Consider the following 18,334-nt stretch of genomic DNA (forward strand, 5'->3'; position numbering starts at 1 on the left):
AGACTTGTACTGGACCCAGGTAGAGAACTTCCCTGGAATGTGAGCTACATCAGTAATGTTCTTTATCTGTATCTGCCTGAAGGAAAAATTAAGCTAAAAGCAGGTGGCCATACAGATCAAAACCTCAGGAGTTTTGATCATACAGAGCCTGCCCTGTGCCGGTTTCTCACAGGACTGAGAAGCTGAACTTTTTTCCTGAGTAGGTCTGGGATTTGCTTCTCAGGTCTGTTGTATAATTTGAGGCTTCTACAAGCAAGTATTGAGCATCTGCTGAATTTCTTAAAGCACAGGGGTTACGTAAGCCCTACTTGCCACTTAAACACTTCTTTATTGACAGGTTTTCAGTGGTATCACGCTGACCAAATTTGGAGGAATTGTAGTATTGGCTTTTTCCAAATCTCAGATCTTCAAGGTCTTCTACTTCAGGATGTACCTAGCTATGGTTCTGCTGGGAGCAACACACGGACTTATCTTTCTTCCAGTTCTGCTTAGTTACATAGGTAAGATGTGAGAGTCTGAAGTGACACACTTCAAACAAAGCCAGCTGCCTACCTGTGGACACTTCCTCCCCACTAACTGGGCAGGAGTACAAGGATAAGAAGTGGGATTGAGTGTGCCTTTTGGTCACTCAGGCAGCTGGTCTGTTGGCAAGCAAGGCTGGCTGGGGGCAGTGCGAGCCCCAGGGTTACAGCAGCCCAACAGCCTGCAGTGTGGTTCATGTCTCCCCTGGGAGACAGGATGGTGGGTGGAGGCAGCAAGCGGGCAGTGGGACTGTGTCCCTGCACTAGCAGGAAGTGATCTTGCTTTGCAGTAAGGACGGTCCAAGTGCTGTCCTCTTGGATTTGGAAACTTGTGCTTATGGCATAGTTCTTAAGGCTGGGTTAAAGGCTGCTTTTGCTTAAGGGGGTGAAGGCTGATGTGGATTCACCTGCTGCCTTTGCTGCTGCTGACAGCAAGTAACAGCTGAGCAGAAAGCAATGTGTGGTGCTGCAGTCTTGTCAGTGTTAATTAAGCTGGACCTTGACAATTAAGGTCATGCATGCTGCTTAAGAGACTGGCTGATCTGCTGTGATGTTGAGACTCCAGAGTAACTCTTTCTCTCTCTCTCAGGCCCATCAGTAAATAAAGCTAAAACTCGTGCCACACAAGAGAGGTCCAGAGGTACAGAACGGGAGAGGCTCCTCTACTTCTAGTTTTTAACAGTGTTAGTGGACTCCATGAACTGTGGCTTAGGCCCACCTCTGAAGAGCTGAAGCCCAGCAACGTTGGATGACTATCACTCTGTAACCACCACTGACTTGACTCCCACACAGACTCAACTAGAAGATACCAGCTGGAGCTTTGGACATAGCTTTAAACTCAGGAAACGCTACGTGTGGCTCATGTAACAATATTACTAAAGCTCGATGTGTTAACAAGATTACTAAAACACTTCTGTTTTCAAGAGGTTGCAGTCTTCTAGAATCCTAAACCAGCTGTATTGCAAGTTGACTAGCTTTTCTCAGTGAAACTGAGGTGATGGTACAAGAATGGACAGCTCAACCACTGACACTAATTTTAAATGCAGGTCAATGCAATTTTTGTCTCTATTTTTAGGGGGAAGCCATCACAAGTTGTAATATTTTTAGAAATATTTGCCAAAATGTCTTGTATATACTTTATTATAAAATAGCAATTTTGTAGTTCAAAAATCTACTTAAATGCAATAAATTAAGTTTATACATTTTGGTGGAAGAGTCTTTCAGAACGTTGTGGGCTTCATGAGAGCTTGTTCTCCAAAAACTTGCTTGAAGAAGGTGACGTGTTCTTCACAGTGCTCACCTAAGAGGGGGCAAAATGCAAACTGATGTTAACTTTGAGAAACTGAGATGCAAGACTGCATAATTTCATTTACTTCAACTTTTAAGTGCTAAATCGTATCTCCAAAGTTGTTAGACTCCTTTAAGGTATTAAAGCAGTGGAATACTGAGGCATCTCTGTTCCTGTGACAAGTATTTTTGTATTGAAGCAGGCATCTCATCTAGTACCTGCATCTAACCAGCAGATTAATGTCTATGTGAGTTCTATCTTGGAATCGGATTCAGAGCCTACAGCCTATCTGGTGGCTAAACCCCTTGTAAGCAGCTTAGCTGGGCTTTAATGGTGAGAGGAAGTGTAGCATGCAACTGGCCTCACATTTTTGTAACCTGTTGAAACAGCTGAACTCAGAAGGCTTCTTGGCCCAGTTCCTGGCTTCAGGTGAAAGCAGTACCTGGAGATAAGGCTCTGCAGAACTAAGCAGTGAGAGCAACTCTGAGCCAAATGGGTTAGCTTAATCTCCCAAGTTCCTGTTTGACACAGTCTCTTTGCTACTGGGTGCAACGTGAAGGGGTGAGACAAGTTAACTTTGGAACTATGCTGAAAGGTAAGCCTAAAACACAGGCTAGGATGCCCGGGCAGTTTTATCCTGTAATACAGACTGAGCTGGAGCAGAGGCAAAGCAAGTCTTAGGTCTGTTGGCACAGTTGGGTATCTTGGTCTGCCTGCTGCCTGCTGACCTGGCGTGAAGCTCGGGTTTCCTCGCAGCCGCTGGTTCCGCTGCTCGAAGAACCTGAATATGGTGTAGAAGAGCATCTCATCCTCCGCCTGCTTCGCCGCGTCCAGGAACTTGCGGGCCGAGATGCTGTCGTGTCCTCCGATACCCCTGATGAACCTCAAGGCAGCCAGAACTTGGTGCTTGGACAACAGCACTTCCACTATTTCATCGTTTGCTGTGGAAAGCCTCTGTGAAGTCAATCACAGCTGTGAGACTCTGCTCCTAACACATGACTGGTGCTTGCTAGTCACTTCAGGCTTGGTCAGGTAAGCTGTCTGACAAGTCTAACCCACATGTGACAAGGAGCTACTGGAGCTGAAATGCTTACTTTTAACATGTCCAGAGAGAGCTGGTGTGCAGGGGGGTAAATGCTTTCCAGGGACAGTAACAGACAAGCCTAGGGCAAAAGCAGAAATCAACTTTACAACTCTCAACACCTCCCACCCCCATCACTAGCTTACAGAAGCAACCTGCCTTACATACCAAAGGCTTGGAGTCACTGAGCACGTGGTACTGTAGAAACTGATGGAGCATGTAGAACAAGTTGTGTTGAACAAGGGTTTTGATGACCAACTCGTACAAGTAGTGCTGTGAATGTAGGAAGAAGACCAAGGGTATGCCTCAATACCAGGTTTTTTATGATCTAGAAGGCTGTAGTGTATATGACACAAACACATGACCAAGGCTGGTCTGAAACTCCATGTAATTTCATGGAATGAGGTGATGTACTTGGCATTCCATTAAGTACTTTACCTGAACTGCAATCTGGAACTGGTTAAGGGAGCGGATGTATTCCATCAGGACTGCTATAGTGAACTTATGGGGTGCTTCCTGCACAAGAAAAAGATTAGGTGCAGCTTGCAGTTTCCTGTTAATGACCACTCTGCAAGAAAGGGTATTCTGATGCCTTCTGAAGGCTCTTTCAAGCAGTCACCAAACTAGCACAATGAACTTACCTTCTTCTCTGTAAACACAGATAAAACGTGTGTGTACATGTCAGACTGGTCAATAACTGCTTGTGTGCGGACTGGGCGCTTCAGGAGTGGATTACTTCTGCTCAGGCCTGCTTCTACCACCTGCAAGAAGAAAGCCTTTTTAGCAGGACTGTAGTGTTTCAGTACTTTAAGTCAGTCTTATCTGTATAGACATGTTTATAGTTATGCTCCTGCTAGAAAAGCTTAGTTGCTGAGCAAATGCACATCTGAGGTCATTAGAGAATGCATCAATATGCATTTGTAGCTTAAATTTTAAACAGCTCTTAAAAGTGTGTATATAAATGTAACTGCTATTCTATGTCTCAGCTCCAGGAGATGAAGCAAACTGAGTATGTCGATGCAAGCCCTCAGCTCTGGAAGGTTATTTAGCATGGGGCTATACTAGGTAAACTCCTTAGTTTAACAGGAATAATTGAGATGCATCAGTGCTGCATATGTTGTGTCAGTGGGACAGTATATCACAAAATCAGTGGTTTGGAAACTGTTTTCATATCCCAAGTTCCTCTCTGAGCTTCCCCTACTCTGCTGTCATGCTGCAGATGAGCATCTGCCACATCAGAGTCTTCTCTGGAAGGTACTGTTGTACCTTCCTCTGTTGACTTCCTACTGTGAGTAGGAAAGGACAGGTATTTTGCCTTCACTGTGAATCAACCTGAAATGCAAATAGCATCATCTTGTCTCTGTAGGCTGCTGTAGTTAACATGGTTTACCATAGTGTAGCTTTGCTCAGCTTCCAAGTACTTCTTATATTCATGATTCAGTTTGTCAAAAACAGTTGCAATCACAGACAGGGATCCCCTTTCTGTTGTGCTGAGCACTGGAAAGATGAAAAGAAAAAAACTATGAGAAGTAACCAGGGGTTTTAATATTCCCTTTGCTCAAAAGGTGAGTGCTACTCTAAACTTCACACACACTTAACAGCTGTCAGATCTATTTTACCTAAATGATAGGGCAGACTTGAAATCTTCTTGCTGCTGTTAGTTTTTAGGATGACAGGGTAGTCTAGGCATCTAAGATCTTAGAGGACCAAGCTAGCTTCAGTGGGAATCTCAAAACTAAAAATGGCTCTGCTAGCTTGTATGAGCACTTACAAGTAAGCAGTATTCTACTTTTGGGAAAGGGAAAGCATGTGAACTTACTCTGAGAGCACACAGAAAGGATAACCATCTTGCATTCTTTCCTTTGGAGCAGGAAATCCATTAGTTTGCCTTTATCTAGCAAGAGGGTAACTACTGGTTCAAGTTTCACTTGGAGACTCCAGAGGTAACCTTGATTTGAAGAAGTAAAACAAAGTCAGTGACCTTATATAGCCCAGGTATCATCCTTCCACCTTCAGTGAGAACACATGTAGATGATGATTGATTTGCTTTAAAACAGCATTCCCCTTCAAGTTGTAGCAAAGATAGGGTCATCCACAGCTACCACTACCAAGAGTGGTCATCAGTCACTTTGGTTTAAGCTGATCTGTACACTGAAAGCTTTAAACAGTCTCTACTCACCTTCACTGGCACTGATGATAATATCAGGTTGAAAGACAATCCAAGATGAAGAATCTGAATGTTAAAGTCCAAACATTCCACACTAACATTGATCATAAACTGCTGCTCCCAGCTTTCATTTACTGTTAATGAGGTCTGCTCCTGGGCAGTAAGGTAAAGCATGTCACAGTTGCCTTCTCATAAGGTCTTGAACCACATTCTTACTGATAGCTTCACTTTGAGTAATTTCATACAAGCATCTCACATGACCAATAAATCCTTGTGTAAAGTACTAGATTTCCATATTTACGACTCTAGGAAAGCATTCCAGTCTCTTATGAAGCATAACAGCCTGTCTTGAAGTAAATGTGTATGATCAGATAAAGCTGGACTTAAAGCCTAGAGTAACAAATTCTAGCTGCTGCTACACTTGGTGCATAGCATGAAGTTCTGTACGACTCCTGTACTTTAGAATACTTAAAGGATACAGAGTTTACATGGAACAGGAGACTGACTTGTCACAGAGGCTGGACCTGCAGAGAAATTAACATCAGGTGAAGAACTGAAGTGCCCTGGCAGTTGTTCTACACTTAAAAAAAAAAAACAAAAAACAAGCTACCTGCTTATGCTATAAAGGCAAGTATGGATTGTAACATGTTGGGACAGGTGGACTAGATGATTTGGAGGTATTTTCCAACCTTAATGACTGTTCAGCAGTCCTACAGCATATGGGAGAGACCTATTTCTGTAGCCAGACAATCTACACAAGGAAGGCAAACATTCTTTAAAACATTAACCATTTTTAACATTAGCCAAGTGCAATCATACATGCAGAGTTACTCCCTCTGTAGTCCTGTAACTCTAGATGCACAGACTCCACTTGCTGTATTTATGCAGCTACTTTAGTTCCTTTAAAAGCAGGACTGGTTTGTATTTCTGATCCTAGCCTCTGTTTAATACAAACCTCCATCCACGCATTTCAGTCATACTTCCTACTAGTGACGTCAACATCCAGCCGTTCCAAGAACTTTCTACAGTCCAGTCCTTCCTCTACAAGAGTCTCTTCTACACAGAGAACCCTGATGCTTTGCCAAATGCTAGAGGAACTACGCTCAGATACTTCTCGTTACCCTCAAGCTGGAAGTAGCTATCTGCTCTGCTTCTAGGACAGAAAGATCAGCCAGGAAGAATAATCTTCAGCGTTGGCACTTCAGCTCTTATCTCAGCATTGTTTCTAGAATGGAGCTGAAGCTTGGGTTGTCTTCCAGCCTCTTTCTGTGACTCAGGAAATTAAAGAGTCATTAAGACAGAGGAGAATGCAGTGCTTTTGAGCACACACAAGCTTTTATAGCTGTGGAAAACAAACACCAAAAAAGAAAAACCCAACACCAAACCCTCCCTTTGGGGTGTAAAAGCAAAGTACTATGGAAAGTATACACCTTAACAGCAATTCCTTTCCTGTAGTATGTGCAAATTTGGAACAAAAATTTGTGCTCAATGACTTTTTTTCCCTTTACTCTCTCCTAAAATATGTGTAAGCATTAGTAACCAGCACATGAAAAACAGATCCCTCTTGTACACCAGCTGTTACATTTAGGTCACGTTTTCTAACCAGTCTTAGGATATTCATTACACAGTAGTTCTACCTGCAACAGGTATTTGATAGGGTTGTATTGATCGAGGAGGAAGCACAAATTGATGGATGGTAGCAGACCCATCAAATTCTCCCTTTAGCTTGATGTCAAATATAACTGAAGTCTGCAAGTGAGAAGAGGAAATTAGTAACAGCAAACATGAAGTACCACCCATTTACATGCACTCAGACTGCTTTTCACATCTCCATCTTGTGTTCTCCACTTCAGTCACAGAATGGTTTGGGCTGGAAGGGTTGTGCTATGAGCAGGGACATCTTTCACTACATCAGGCTGCTCAACCCCCTTCCAACCTGACTCTGAACACATCCAGCAATGGGGCATCCGCAACATCCCAGGGCAGCCTACAAGGAGTGTAGCAAGACCCTGGAATAAAGATGTTTCTTCCTTCTGTCCAACCTAAATCTACCCTCTTTCATTTTAAAACCATTGACCCTTTGCCTGTTGCTACAGGCCTTGGTAAAAAGTCTGTCTCTCGTATGCACCCTTATTTATAGGAGATTCATATCACACTCACTGCTTAGTTATGGAACCTAGAAACTGAGAGAAGAATTCTGCATCTTCCTAGGACACCCTCATACTTCTACTCAGCCTTGTTCAACTCAGGTCACTGATGCTCCTACCCAGTATGGACAACATTCTTAGCCTTCCACAGTGGAAATCCGCTTCACTTTCAGTGCTAATGAAACAACTTCATTTGTTGGCATCTAGCTTATTCAGTCTGATTTTGGTTTTTTGTGTTTATATAGCCACATGTTTATAGCTTGGCTGAGATGCTGGAGAATAAGTGCTCTAGGTTGAATGCTGATATGTAGAATTAACAAAAATTTTAACTGAAACATCATCTAGTCACTGAAAACCCAGTTCTTGAAGCTGCCCAAGAGAAGATAGTATGTGGAAGGGCTTTGGATTGTGTTAAGAGCTAAGTACCACTTCAGCTTTACCACTGATCAAGCCCTGCTCATACTGAGACTATAGACAGGCAAGATTTACCTATGCTACCATATGCAAAAGTTTGTTTGTGTTCACAAAAGTTTTTGTAGACCCAGGCCTTCAACCTACAAGAACGTAAATCTGTGTCATAGAAACTGATCCTTCACGCCCCGAGAGGTTCCCAGGATTAATAACTTAGTGTCCAATTTCACTCTACTACTTTGTATAATGCCTTAAAAGCCTATGCAGTACAGCAGCAGAGTATCACAGGAAACCAACAAGGGGAAAAGAGTGCCTGAAAAGGCAGGCTTTAGGCACAGCCCTGATTAAATGTTAAAATTTGGAGTTACCCTTTTACATCAATATGTAAAAGGGTAACTCCAAATCTCTCACGTGGTTTTGTTCTTGCACATACTCTGGCTTTGGGTGCTGTTATTAAAAGCTGCCCATAGCTTCTGAAAGGTAAGGCACAATGTGAGATAAATCAACCAGACCTCAGTGTCCTGGTGATGCACAACCACAAGGTTATCCACAACATTCAGCGCAAACTTCCCCGTTCTGTTCAGCTTCAGGATGTGTGTCTTCTTACAGGAGCCCTCTCTAGGGGAACAGGGGTGAGACGTGGTCAGTAAGCCTGTTCCAGCTAGGCATGCAGAAGTCTCTCACACGTGTGACTTGCCCCTCCTGGTCTTCATTCTGCTCTTACCTTGGTAAGTGATACAGAACTACTTCTGCTCCTGTACTATTGGAGGTCCTTGAGTGATGCCTCAAATAGAGAACATAAAGGTGCCCGTATCTAGCAAGACAATAGGATTAAAGCCTTAGTTTCAAATATAAGCTCCACCAATCTGTTACAGCCATGTATTTTTCTCCTAAAAGAAGATGTGAGATTACCTAAGTCAGGTAATCAATTAAAAGTGAACGACTAAAACAGCAATTGCTAAATCACAATGCTCATACAAGTTAGGCATCTAAGAGCAACCCTACCAACCTATCAGTTCCAAAATCAAACAAACAGTCTCAAAATTTCTGTACTAATCAAGAACAATTTCCTGTAAGGCTTCTCAGTTACTTCCCCTCCCCACTTGTCCCTAAGAGAGTTGCTGAGACACCTTTTGAGGCAGTAACTGAAGCACTTTACAGCAGTAGTTGTGTTAAAACAAGAAACACGTGCAACCATGTTACTGTTGGTGTCTGCTCTCAGCATTCCCAAAGTGTCATACTTTTCCAGGGGAAATTGGATTAGTCAGATACGTACATTGTAGCCATAGCAATATCTCTTTCAGAAAGGCTGAGCTTGGAGGACTTGGGTGCCACAGGTAGCTCGATTTCAAATTTTGATAGTTTTGACATTGTTCCACTCTGTTAAACAAACAAACAAACAAACCCCCAAAAATCCATTGTTAAGGCTCGAAGCAGAAAGGGCTCAAGTAACTTATCATCAAAGGCTGTATCAATAGCACCCCCGGGAGGTGAAGAGTGGTGACAGTCAAAACGGAAAAAGGTTTCATGGGGTTTTTTTTCCTACTGTGATCCTAAACACATACTTCAGGTATTACAATTTTAGCAGCCTTATCTTAATTTTATAGTATCAGCTTCAGCTAGAAAAACACTTCCATTCTAATTAAGACAAATTTTTATGTAAATCTTGTTTACAACTGGCCTGGAGATTTCAACCAGCAGTTCTCTTGACTTTCTCCCACCAAAACACACACACCAACTGTTAAAATACCCGCTTACTGGAAAGGGAAAAATATCAGTGCCTCCTACCAGTTCCAGCCTCCTTTTGTTCTTGCTAGCTCCACAATCTGCCTCACACTAGAACATGCTGGTTCTGGCTGGGATAGAGTTCATTTTCTTCACAGTTGATCATATGGGGCTGTGTTTTGGATTTGTGCTGAAAACTGTGTTGTTGATAACACAGGGGTGTTTTGTCACTGCTGAGCAGTGCTGACAGAGCCAAGGCCTTTGCTGCAGGGACACCCCACACCACCAGTGAGTGGGCTGGGGCTGCACAAGAAGCTGGGAGGGGACATGGCCAGGACAGCTGACCCCAAATGACTGAAAGGATATCCCACATCATATGACATCACACTCAGCATGTAAAGCCAGGGGAAAGAGGAGGAAGGGGGGGGGGGGGTACATTGGGAGCGATGGCATTTGTCTTCCCAAGTAACAACCATTACACAAGATGGGGCCCTGCTGTCCTGGGGATGGCTGAACACCTGCCTGCCCACGGCAAGTGGGGAATGAGTTCCTTGGTTTGCTTTGCCTGCACGTGCAGCTCTTGCTTTACCTACTGAACTGTCTTTATCTCAACCCAGGAGTTTTCTCAATTTCACTCTTCTGATTCTCTCCTCCATCCCAGGGGGAAGTGAGCAACTGGGCTTAGCTGCCAGCTGGGGCAAAACCACAATATCAGAGCCCACCTTCTGCCCAAGGTTTCCTCTATCCTCTTTTTTCTTATAGAATTAATATTTAAGTTTTCAGAGTTTCCAAAGCTGCTACTGAAATTCACTTCCCCTTCCTGTTAACTCGTTCTTCAGCATCAAGTGTGGACACTACAGAAACAGCTCTCTTTTCAAAGATTACTGTAGTACAGTACCTTTTTCAGGAAATCTCTGAAGATTACCTCTGAACACAAAGTACAAAGTACTTGGCTTCAACTACAAGTTGAACTACAAGGAAGCATGACCCAAGTCCCTAAAAAGAAAACTGTGAGAGGCCAGTAAGTTCCACCTACCACTTAACACCATTTCTGGATCCAGCACAGACCCTATGCAAGGTCAAACCCCAACAGGAAACCCATTTGAATAAGCTTCTTTCTAATCTCTTCCCTTGTGCTACCAGAGAAACCTCCTTAATCCTTTAAGAGAAGCAAGATGAACTCTGTAGTTCTTTTCCTCATTTTCAATCACTTTAGTGCATGATCAAGTTCAAACCGATTCATATTTTCACTACACACTTTCCCAGTAACCTTAAGTGTTGTTCACAGGGAGGAACACCAAGAGAAATAATTACTGTAAAGAAAGCCCCAACATGCTTGGGACAATTGTCATTTCTTAAGCACTAACCTACTTTCTTTTTCAAATTCATCCACTAAGATTTGGAAGGTTATAACTATAAACAGGAGTGAAAGGCCCTTAGTTTTTCTTTATTTTAACATTACAGAGTGCAAATGTCTGTATTAAAAGTAAGTAATATATTCTTGCTTAAGTGGAAAATAGATCTCTTGAAATGTATTTGTCAAACATTGTCTTTTCTCTTTTTTTTTTTTAACTTTCTCAAGGTCAACTGTCCCAACTTCAGCTGGACACACCTGTTTCCAAAGAGGACATAAGAAAGAGCCAATTACTTAATTTCAAGCCCACACCTAGGAACTACCTTATAGATTTTTGCTTTGTCCTTTGCTTATTGGCATACAAGGATGTGAGGCTGTGCCCCTCTTGGAAGAAATCCAAGAAAAACAATACAATGTTTAAATGAAGAAGCAGCCTTTAAAAAGAAGGAAGAACACAGAATTAAAAGTTTGGAATACATCCCTTTACCTTGAAATAGAATGGCTGCAGGACATTGCCAAGGACAGTGGTCGACAGAAGAATTACAGAGCTCTCTGGACAATACATGTACCAGTTGACATTAATACTCTGGTTCTTCAGAAGTTTTAAACTTCGTTTCTCTGGTAATACCTGGGGACACAAGACACCAGCATTATACTACTGTCAGGGTTCCAACAGTGTAAATGGTACTACGCAGTAACGAGGAATGTTAAGTGCACAACTTAGAATGAAGTTTATAATATTCCTCCATCACGAATGTCAGAAAGGGCTATTTATTAATTAGATTTCTTCAAAAACATATGCAAAGTTAATTGCACTCAACACAGAGGAACTCTATGAGATCAACAGAGAGGGAAACTGCCAACCTGTAGAAGGGTATCGCTACCTAGTTAACTATTTGCTGCATCTGAAGCAGGCACATACCCTCCCCAATGCAGATTTGTTTTGCATGAAGTGATTATTTCACAGCAGAGTTAGATACTCATTTCCATTCAGACCAAGAGCATCTATTAACCTAGAGTTCTCAAGGCTTAATTCAGCACTCCTTTACACAGGGTCTTCGTTAGCTGTGCTAAACAGCCTGTTAGTGTCAGATTCCCTCTGTCCAAAAATATATTCCTCTCAAAGATAAAATAATCCTAGTCTGCAAACAAAAGCAGCAGAATCTCCTTCTTTCAGTAGCGAGCTCTCTCAATTACAAAGCTGAAGGAAAGGAGTTCAAAGACACAAATTTACATTTTCAGATCTCTAAGTACATCCTACAGGGGTTACTTGTATTACCTGGTAGAATTCAATTCCTTGATCTGTGATGAAGACGATTTCTGTAGAACTTGTCCAGCAGAATCCTAGAATATTGGCATTCTTTGTCTTTTAACAAACAAGCAAATGAACAGTCTTTTACTTGGTAAAATTAACTATTCAGATAAGCTACTATTGCTAAACGAAGAATGATGGACCAACAGTAATTTAGTTATCCAGTAACAGGAGTTAATGCTTTTGGCCAGCCAGACACTTAGCATGCATCAGCTACTTTGTAAAGACTCTCATCAAAACAATGTACGATCACATCTACTGTATGACCTGAATTTTTGGCAGCATGTGAGATTCACAAGTTTATTACACAGTCAATTTTCTGCCATCCCCCCACTATGACTAAGTTGTTCTGCTTCAAGTCATACTGTCAATTCAAACAATTCCTGGCATGAAAAGATGTTTCCTTCTGTGGACAGATATCAAGAACTATGTGGAAAAATTTGCCATGACTTCACTCAGAACACTACCATAAATGCTTTACTAGGATGGTTTGCTCAAACACAAAATCTTAAAAAATTATGTGGAGAGTGCTCCAGCATTAAAGTTTACAGGAGTGAAGAGATCACAGAACATTAGGAGTTGGAAGGGACCTCGAAAGATCACCTAGTTCACCCCCTGCCAGAACAGGATCACCTAGACTAAATTGCACAGGAACACATCCAGGCAGGTTTGGAATGTCTCCTGAGAAGGAGACTCACAGCCTCTCTGACCAGCCTGTTCCAGTGCTCCATCACCCTCATAGTGAAAAAGTTTCTCCTCATACTCACATGGAACCTCCTATGCTCCAGCTTGCACTCACTGCAGCTGGTCCTATTGCTGGCCATCACTGAGAAAAGCCTGGCTCTGTCCTCCTGACTCTTGCCCTTTACATGTTTATAAACATTGATGAGGTCACCCCACAGTCTCCTCCAGGCTAACAAGGCCCAGCTCCCTCAGCCTTTCCTCACAAGGAAGATGTTCCACTCCCTTAATCATCTTGGTGTCCGTGCGCTGGACTCTCAAGGAGTTCTGTGTCCTTCTTGAACTCAGGGACCCACAACTGGACACAATATTCCAGGTCTCACCAGGGCAGATTAGGAGGGGAGAAGACCCCCTCTCTTGACCTACTAACCACATCCATTCTAATACACCCCGGGATGCCATTGGCCGCCTTAGCCACAAGGGGACATTGCTGGCTCATGGTCACCAGGACCCCCAGGACCCTCTCACCTACGCTGCTCTCCAACAGGCCAGTCCCCAGTCAAGGGTTCTGTGCAAATCAGATGTTTTTACTCTAGCATTCTAATACTCAAAAATGTAATGTATCTTAGTTAAAAGTTGGCAAGTACCATACAAGGACAACGGTGCTTGTTTCTGCTTCAATATTCATTAAAAAATGAGAAGTGTTGTTTAAAAATACTAAACATAGCATGCAAACTAGTAATAATTTCCTATCACTGACCAGTGAAATTAGGGTAAAACACCCACACTGACTATCTGGCATTAGTTTAATTACTGTCCACCGTTACTGTACCATCATCTCTTTGTCTCTACTCTTTCCCAACCCTTGACATTAGTTGCCTCCACAGCATTCCCAATCCTTTTTAGGAAAGAATTAAAGAGACTGAACCAGGAAGTTTTTTACAGTATTGCTAATACCTGTTTACCTCAAACCAGCTAGGCAGTAGCAACTACATATCTCATTTACATCATATTAGTGTTTTGAAAGTTATCTCAATTAATTCTCTTGTAAAGTAGAGGTCACCAAGGTAACTAAGATCAAAGTTTTTCTTACAGGTATAAGCTTGGGACATTTAACTTACCTTACATTCCTGTGTATACTCTAGCTGAGGGCTATCTGGAATAAAATTCAAAAAATCCTGCAAAAACACCCATACAGTATATTAGCAATTATGAAGCATGGACAAGATGCATACATAGATACAAGAGAATAGGTATTGGTTTATCAAATTATTTTGGATGAGATATGTAGAAGACTTATTACATTGCCTTATTAAATTCTCCTTCACCCCTGTCAAGGAATTCTTTACAGAAGCTGGTACACACACACACAGACACTTCTCAAATGACACTAGCAAGACAACAACGCTGCCTGTTCAGAATCAGGATGATGGAGGAATTTTCAGTACAGCTGTTGGTAGCCACCAGACCTCCTGAATATTCGTCTCAAAGGCTTCTACTCTGATACTACAGGTAGATTTCCAGCTCCAATTCCCTATCTGCAGGGTCCAGGTTTCTTACCACACTCTTCAAAGTTCTTTGCACAGCCAATATCTTGTTCCCCAAGGAAAACTTGATGCACTTCACTTCTCCCTTGTCTTCCATCCTATACAGGAAGAAAAATAAATGTGTAAGATACCCACAAAAAGACAAGGGGGGGGGGGAATGTGTAATGCAAATGCTCTTGAATAGAATTTATTAGTGTTGCCTGACAAGTACAGGATTCAAAATTCAGACTCTACTTCCAGTGGGCATTACTATGTCCAAAGAGAGAGCTAGTCAGCCAAGTAGGAAAATTGTGGAGCCTCATGAAGTACAGCTCCTTCAGGATTTGTGACAAGGGTAGTCAAATAAAAATAGCAACTTTTAGGACAGGCCCTATGCAATACCTGACAGATCACAGTACACAGACGGATCACACCCACACTACAAATCACTTCATCCACATCAGGATTGAAACCACCTTACATATGACAGCAGACCTCAAGGAGCCATCCCTTTTAACGCAGGGATATATATGAAATAGTTTCCTAAAGACAAAGTAGTTTCTTTGAAAGCACTGTTGTCAGATTCTACAAGAAGTGTATTTCCACAAGAAATGGAAGACAAAGAAGCCAGTTTAGGTGAAACAGCAGCAAGTAGGAAACACTCTGCTTGAATCACATGAAATTCAGAAGAGATAGTTCTCTCCACATTTAAGTTTATTTTAACTTGCTGAACTGCACCCTTAGCTAATTCATTGCTACTGTAGGAGTCACAAGTTTGAATCCCCATACACTCTTGCATATATAGTGTGTTTTAATGAAACACTGGTGGGTTGTTTTTTGGTTTTGTTTTTTTTTTCTTTTAAAAAGCCACATCATAGTAACTTCCCCCCATCCCCAGAAGACTATAAATTTATGAGGATGCATGCCATGCTCATTTCAAGACTATGTCTTTTAAAAAATAAAACTAAATTAAAATATGACTACAACTACTTATAAGCTCTATGCCTGAATTACAGTAGATCAGGACTAGGTACCACATAATTTTAAGACTACAGAATTCTAGCGCAAGACAACAAAGATGAAGGTACCTTACCTGAAGGAAATGGGATTTCTGTCCTCCAACCCTTTAACAACAACTCCTGTAGCTCCACCAGATCGAACAGCAAAAACCTATTAATAAAGTTTTAAATGTATAGGTTGCTTATTCTAAATCATAACCTTAACATGCTTTCTTTCCTAAAAGCAATATATTTAATTTTTTTTTCTACTAGGCACAACTTTTGCTCTTACACAGATCTGTCAGCTCACACTGCGATTCGATAAATAAACAATTCCTCCCACTGGAGTTCCAAGTTTTCTTAGAGTTGACAGGTTTCCAGTGGTACTGTGGCAGCCCTCTCGCCACATTCTGAACTACTGGGCAAGCTACAACAGTAAAATTCTGTTAAGCTTTTTTATTTTTTTAATATTTTCCCAAGTCAGGTGCTAGCAAAAGTATCTTGTATTTTGTTTGTTTAGAACAAGAAGGAAATCAGGTCAGGGATGGGGAAAGAGATGCAACTCAGTGGCCCCGAAACTTGATCGTGCCAGAACATGTCATTAGATAGGAAGAGTTTAACAGCAACCTGCAGTTTTCCATGTGCCTAAGAAGTTCCAGCCCGTGTGCATTAACCACTTACAGTTCCATGCAAGCACAAAACCTGCTCATGCGATCTATACACCACTTGCTGAGCTGGGGTAAGATAGCATCTTATTAAGAAAAGTCACGCTGTTCAGAACTTTAACTGGCTTAAGAAAAGAAAGCCAGGCAGATGCTTTTTGTTGTTCCAGACACACAGATCAGGTCTCAGAATAACAGATACGTTGCTCTGTAATGCTAGCTGTGCTACTGGTGCAAGATGCTCATACAGGAATTGAGATGTCAAGACTACAAATCACAAGTCAGTCCACAGCCTTGCTAGAATGATAAAACCTTAACGCTGATGTAGATGGCAAATGAAGGCAACGCTGCCTTAATCTCTGTGAGATGAGAAGATAGCACCGACAGATCTCTCAGGAGCACATTCATGTGGGAAACTGTCACTGAAGTGCTGGTTACAAATGATTTAGAGATGTATTGGAAATTAAACATTTTTAGAGTTGCAGGAAAACATGAAAAATTACTTTTACAGTGGAAAACAAGTTTCTTTCAACCGAGCTCTTAGCAACCAGTTTACGTGTAGTTGTATCACATCCACAGTGTGATTTAGTGTCCTCTGACAGCCACGTTTAAGTAATCTTATTTCAGCTAGCCCTCAAAACCTAAGTAAAGGAATATGGTTTATATAGTGAAAGGACACTGGTAGTTCTGAACAGAGCATGATGGCATGAAACACATGGCAGAAACTCTCCCTCCTCCTCAGAATATGCCACTGATCATGACCAAGCCACACGTGGCAAACCATGCCATTTTTACAGGGAAGAAAGCTGTAACATTTCAATTCTGTGAAGGCTGAGGTCACAGCACAGTGACAGGAATTAGGCACCAGAATGTATCCACATCTATATAAGCCTCATGACAGACTGCGGATCTTCTAGCTGTACTGAATTGACTATCAGAACCCCATATTAAGGGGAAACACACTTGAAAAACTAAAGCACAGAAATGAAAAGCAAAACCCCCACTCAAGTCTGAGCCACGAGTAAAGCTGTAAGTATTAATTTTTTATTAACACATTGATCTTCAGGAACTGAAAAAGGGGAAAAGAAATCAGATAAATGAAGGTAAAGTGATAAAGTTTGCCAGTAATGTTGGGGCATCTGGAAGAGAAAGAAAAATTGCTGACTCTGAAGAATTCCTGAAAGACCTTAAGGCAGCGAGAGTAAAGGCAGTTGAATTTCAGCCTATATTCAGTCTATATTGATGCGTTTGAGGGAAAAAAAAAAAAAACAACCCAACAAATTCTACAGTCTCTAGCTAGATGACAGGTTCTGAGCGGCAAGTCCTCACACCACAGCAGCACCACTAACAGGGAACAACCACCCTCACGATCAGCAGCCGAGAAAACAGGGAGGGTCCTCCAGACCCCTCGTCTCAGAGAGGCAGAAGAGCAGCAACCAGATGGCCTGAGGCAACAGGCCCGACGCCGAGCCCCAGCCTGCGGAACGATGCACGGGGCGGGAAGGCAAGTACCCAGGAGCCGGCGGCCGCTCCCTCGCCTCACACGCCCACAGGGACAGGCCGGCGGGGAGAGCGCTCAGCACCGACAAAAGGCAGCGGTTCTGCCTCACGCAGCGGCGGGTCGAGGTCCCGAGGTGACAAGCCCGTGGCGGCGGCCTGCCAGGCCCGGGGGAGGGGGGGGGGGCGCGGCCTCCCGCCGCCCCCGCGGGGAGCCCGCGGGGGCGGCGGGAGGCCGCACCCCCCCCCCCTCCCCCGGGGCCTGACAGGCCGCCGCCGCACCCACCTGCTTGTTGGCCTCGTCGAAGAAGACGCAGTTGACAGGGTTGGCCTTCTCGAAGTGCACGGGCCGCGCGCACAGCGCCAGGTAGCAGCCGCCCTCCCCCGCTCCCCCTTCCCCTTCTCCGTCTCCTCCCGGCGCTTCTTCCTCCCCCGGCGGCAGCTCGCGGCTCATGGCGGCGGCGGCGGCAGCAGCTCACGGCAAATCACCCGGCGCAAACGGCCCCGGTAATGAAACGAACCCACCCCGCCTACCCGGCCGGCCGCTTCCTGTTTACACTCCCCTCAGACGTAACGCGGGGCCGGCCCGCCTTAAAGGCGCAGGCCGCCGCGGCGGGAAGGGAGCGGGGCGGCCAACCGCCGCGGCCAGAGCGAGCAACGGCTGAGGCGTGGCGAGGCCCCGCCCCGCGCTCGGGCGCGCTGCTCCCCTACGCGCGGCGGGCGGGACCCCGGGACGCCCCGCCCACCGCATCGCTGCCCTCCGTAGCCCCGCTTCGCTTTAGCGGAGGTGGCGTCGGCCCCCGGAGCCTTCGTCCTCCCCGCGCCGAGCAGGGCTGTCACTGTTTGGGAACGGGCTCTGCCGAGCCCGCCGGCCGCTTCCCGGAGAGGTGGGAGCGGCGGGGTTTCCGTCCGGCTCCGCTGTGCGGTGTAACGCGGGAATCCCTCCGGTAACGTGCGAAAGGCC

General features: G+C 43.8%; 2 protein-coding genes across 2 annotated transcripts in view; one reads left to right on the top strand and one right to left on the bottom strand.

Annotated features, from left to right (window-relative positions):
- Nucleotides 1-1,239, top strand: part of NPC1 (NPC intracellular cholesterol transporter 1) — a gene marked incomplete at its 5' end in the record, with an annotated part of 27,392 nt that extends 26,153 nt beyond the window's left edge. Inside the window, 2 exons of the mRNA XM_084280429.1 lie at nucleotides 338-500; nucleotides 1,111-1,239. Of these exons, the coding sequence (XP_084136555.1) occupies nucleotides 338-500; nucleotides 1,111-1,193 (246 nt within the window). The 3' untranslated portion in view covers nucleotides 1,194-1,239. The remainder of the gene's footprint in view (nucleotides 1-337; nucleotides 501-1,110) is intronic.
- On the bottom strand, nucleotides 893-14,319 carry RMC1 (regulator of MON1-CCZ1). Its single transcript, XM_084280430.1, has 18 exons — nucleotides 14,248-14,319; nucleotides 13,809-13,865; nucleotides 11,974-12,060; nucleotides 11,182-11,322; nucleotides 8,892-8,995; nucleotides 8,340-8,429; nucleotides 8,128-8,233; nucleotides 6,695-6,806; nucleotides 5,537-5,581; nucleotides 5,070-5,123; nucleotides 4,710-4,838; nucleotides 4,281-4,387; nucleotides 3,532-3,651; nucleotides 3,329-3,406; nucleotides 3,059-3,163; nucleotides 2,904-2,972; nucleotides 2,538-2,763; nucleotides 893-1,821 (listed from the first exon to the last, which is right to left on the bottom strand). Exons 4-18 carry the CDS (start codon nucleotides 11,257-11,259, stop codon nucleotides 1,742-1,744), a joined length of 1,503 nt encoding a protein of 500 aa, XP_084136556.1. The 5' UTR covers nucleotides 11,260-11,322; nucleotides 11,974-12,060; nucleotides 13,809-13,865; nucleotides 14,248-14,319; the 3' UTR covers nucleotides 893-1,741.
- Between the last annotated feature and the right edge of the window lie 4,015 nt (nucleotides 14,320-18,334).

This window comes from Gallinula chloropus (genome assembly GCF_964237585.1).
Source record: "Gallinula chloropus genome assembly, chromosome: 2".
In the NCBI taxonomy this organism is placed as follows: domain Eukaryota; kingdom Metazoa; phylum Chordata; class Aves; order Gruiformes; family Rallidae; genus Gallinula; species Gallinula chloropus.

Bases quoted from the DNA above. Each gene is read 5' to 3' on its own strand.
- RMC1 (XM_084280430.1), bottom strand. From the start codon at position 11,259: ATGTATTGTCCAGAGAGCTCTGTAATTCTTCTGTCGACCACTGTCCTT. The intron at 8,996-11,181 runs GTAAAGGGATGT...TTTGTTTAACAG, and splicing joins TGCAGCCATTCTATTTCAAG to AGTGGAACAATGTCAAAACT. The intron at 5,582-6,694 runs GTAGAACTACTG...ATTTCTCTGCAG, and splicing joins CTATCAAATACCTGTTGCAG to GTCCAGCCTCTGTGACAAGT.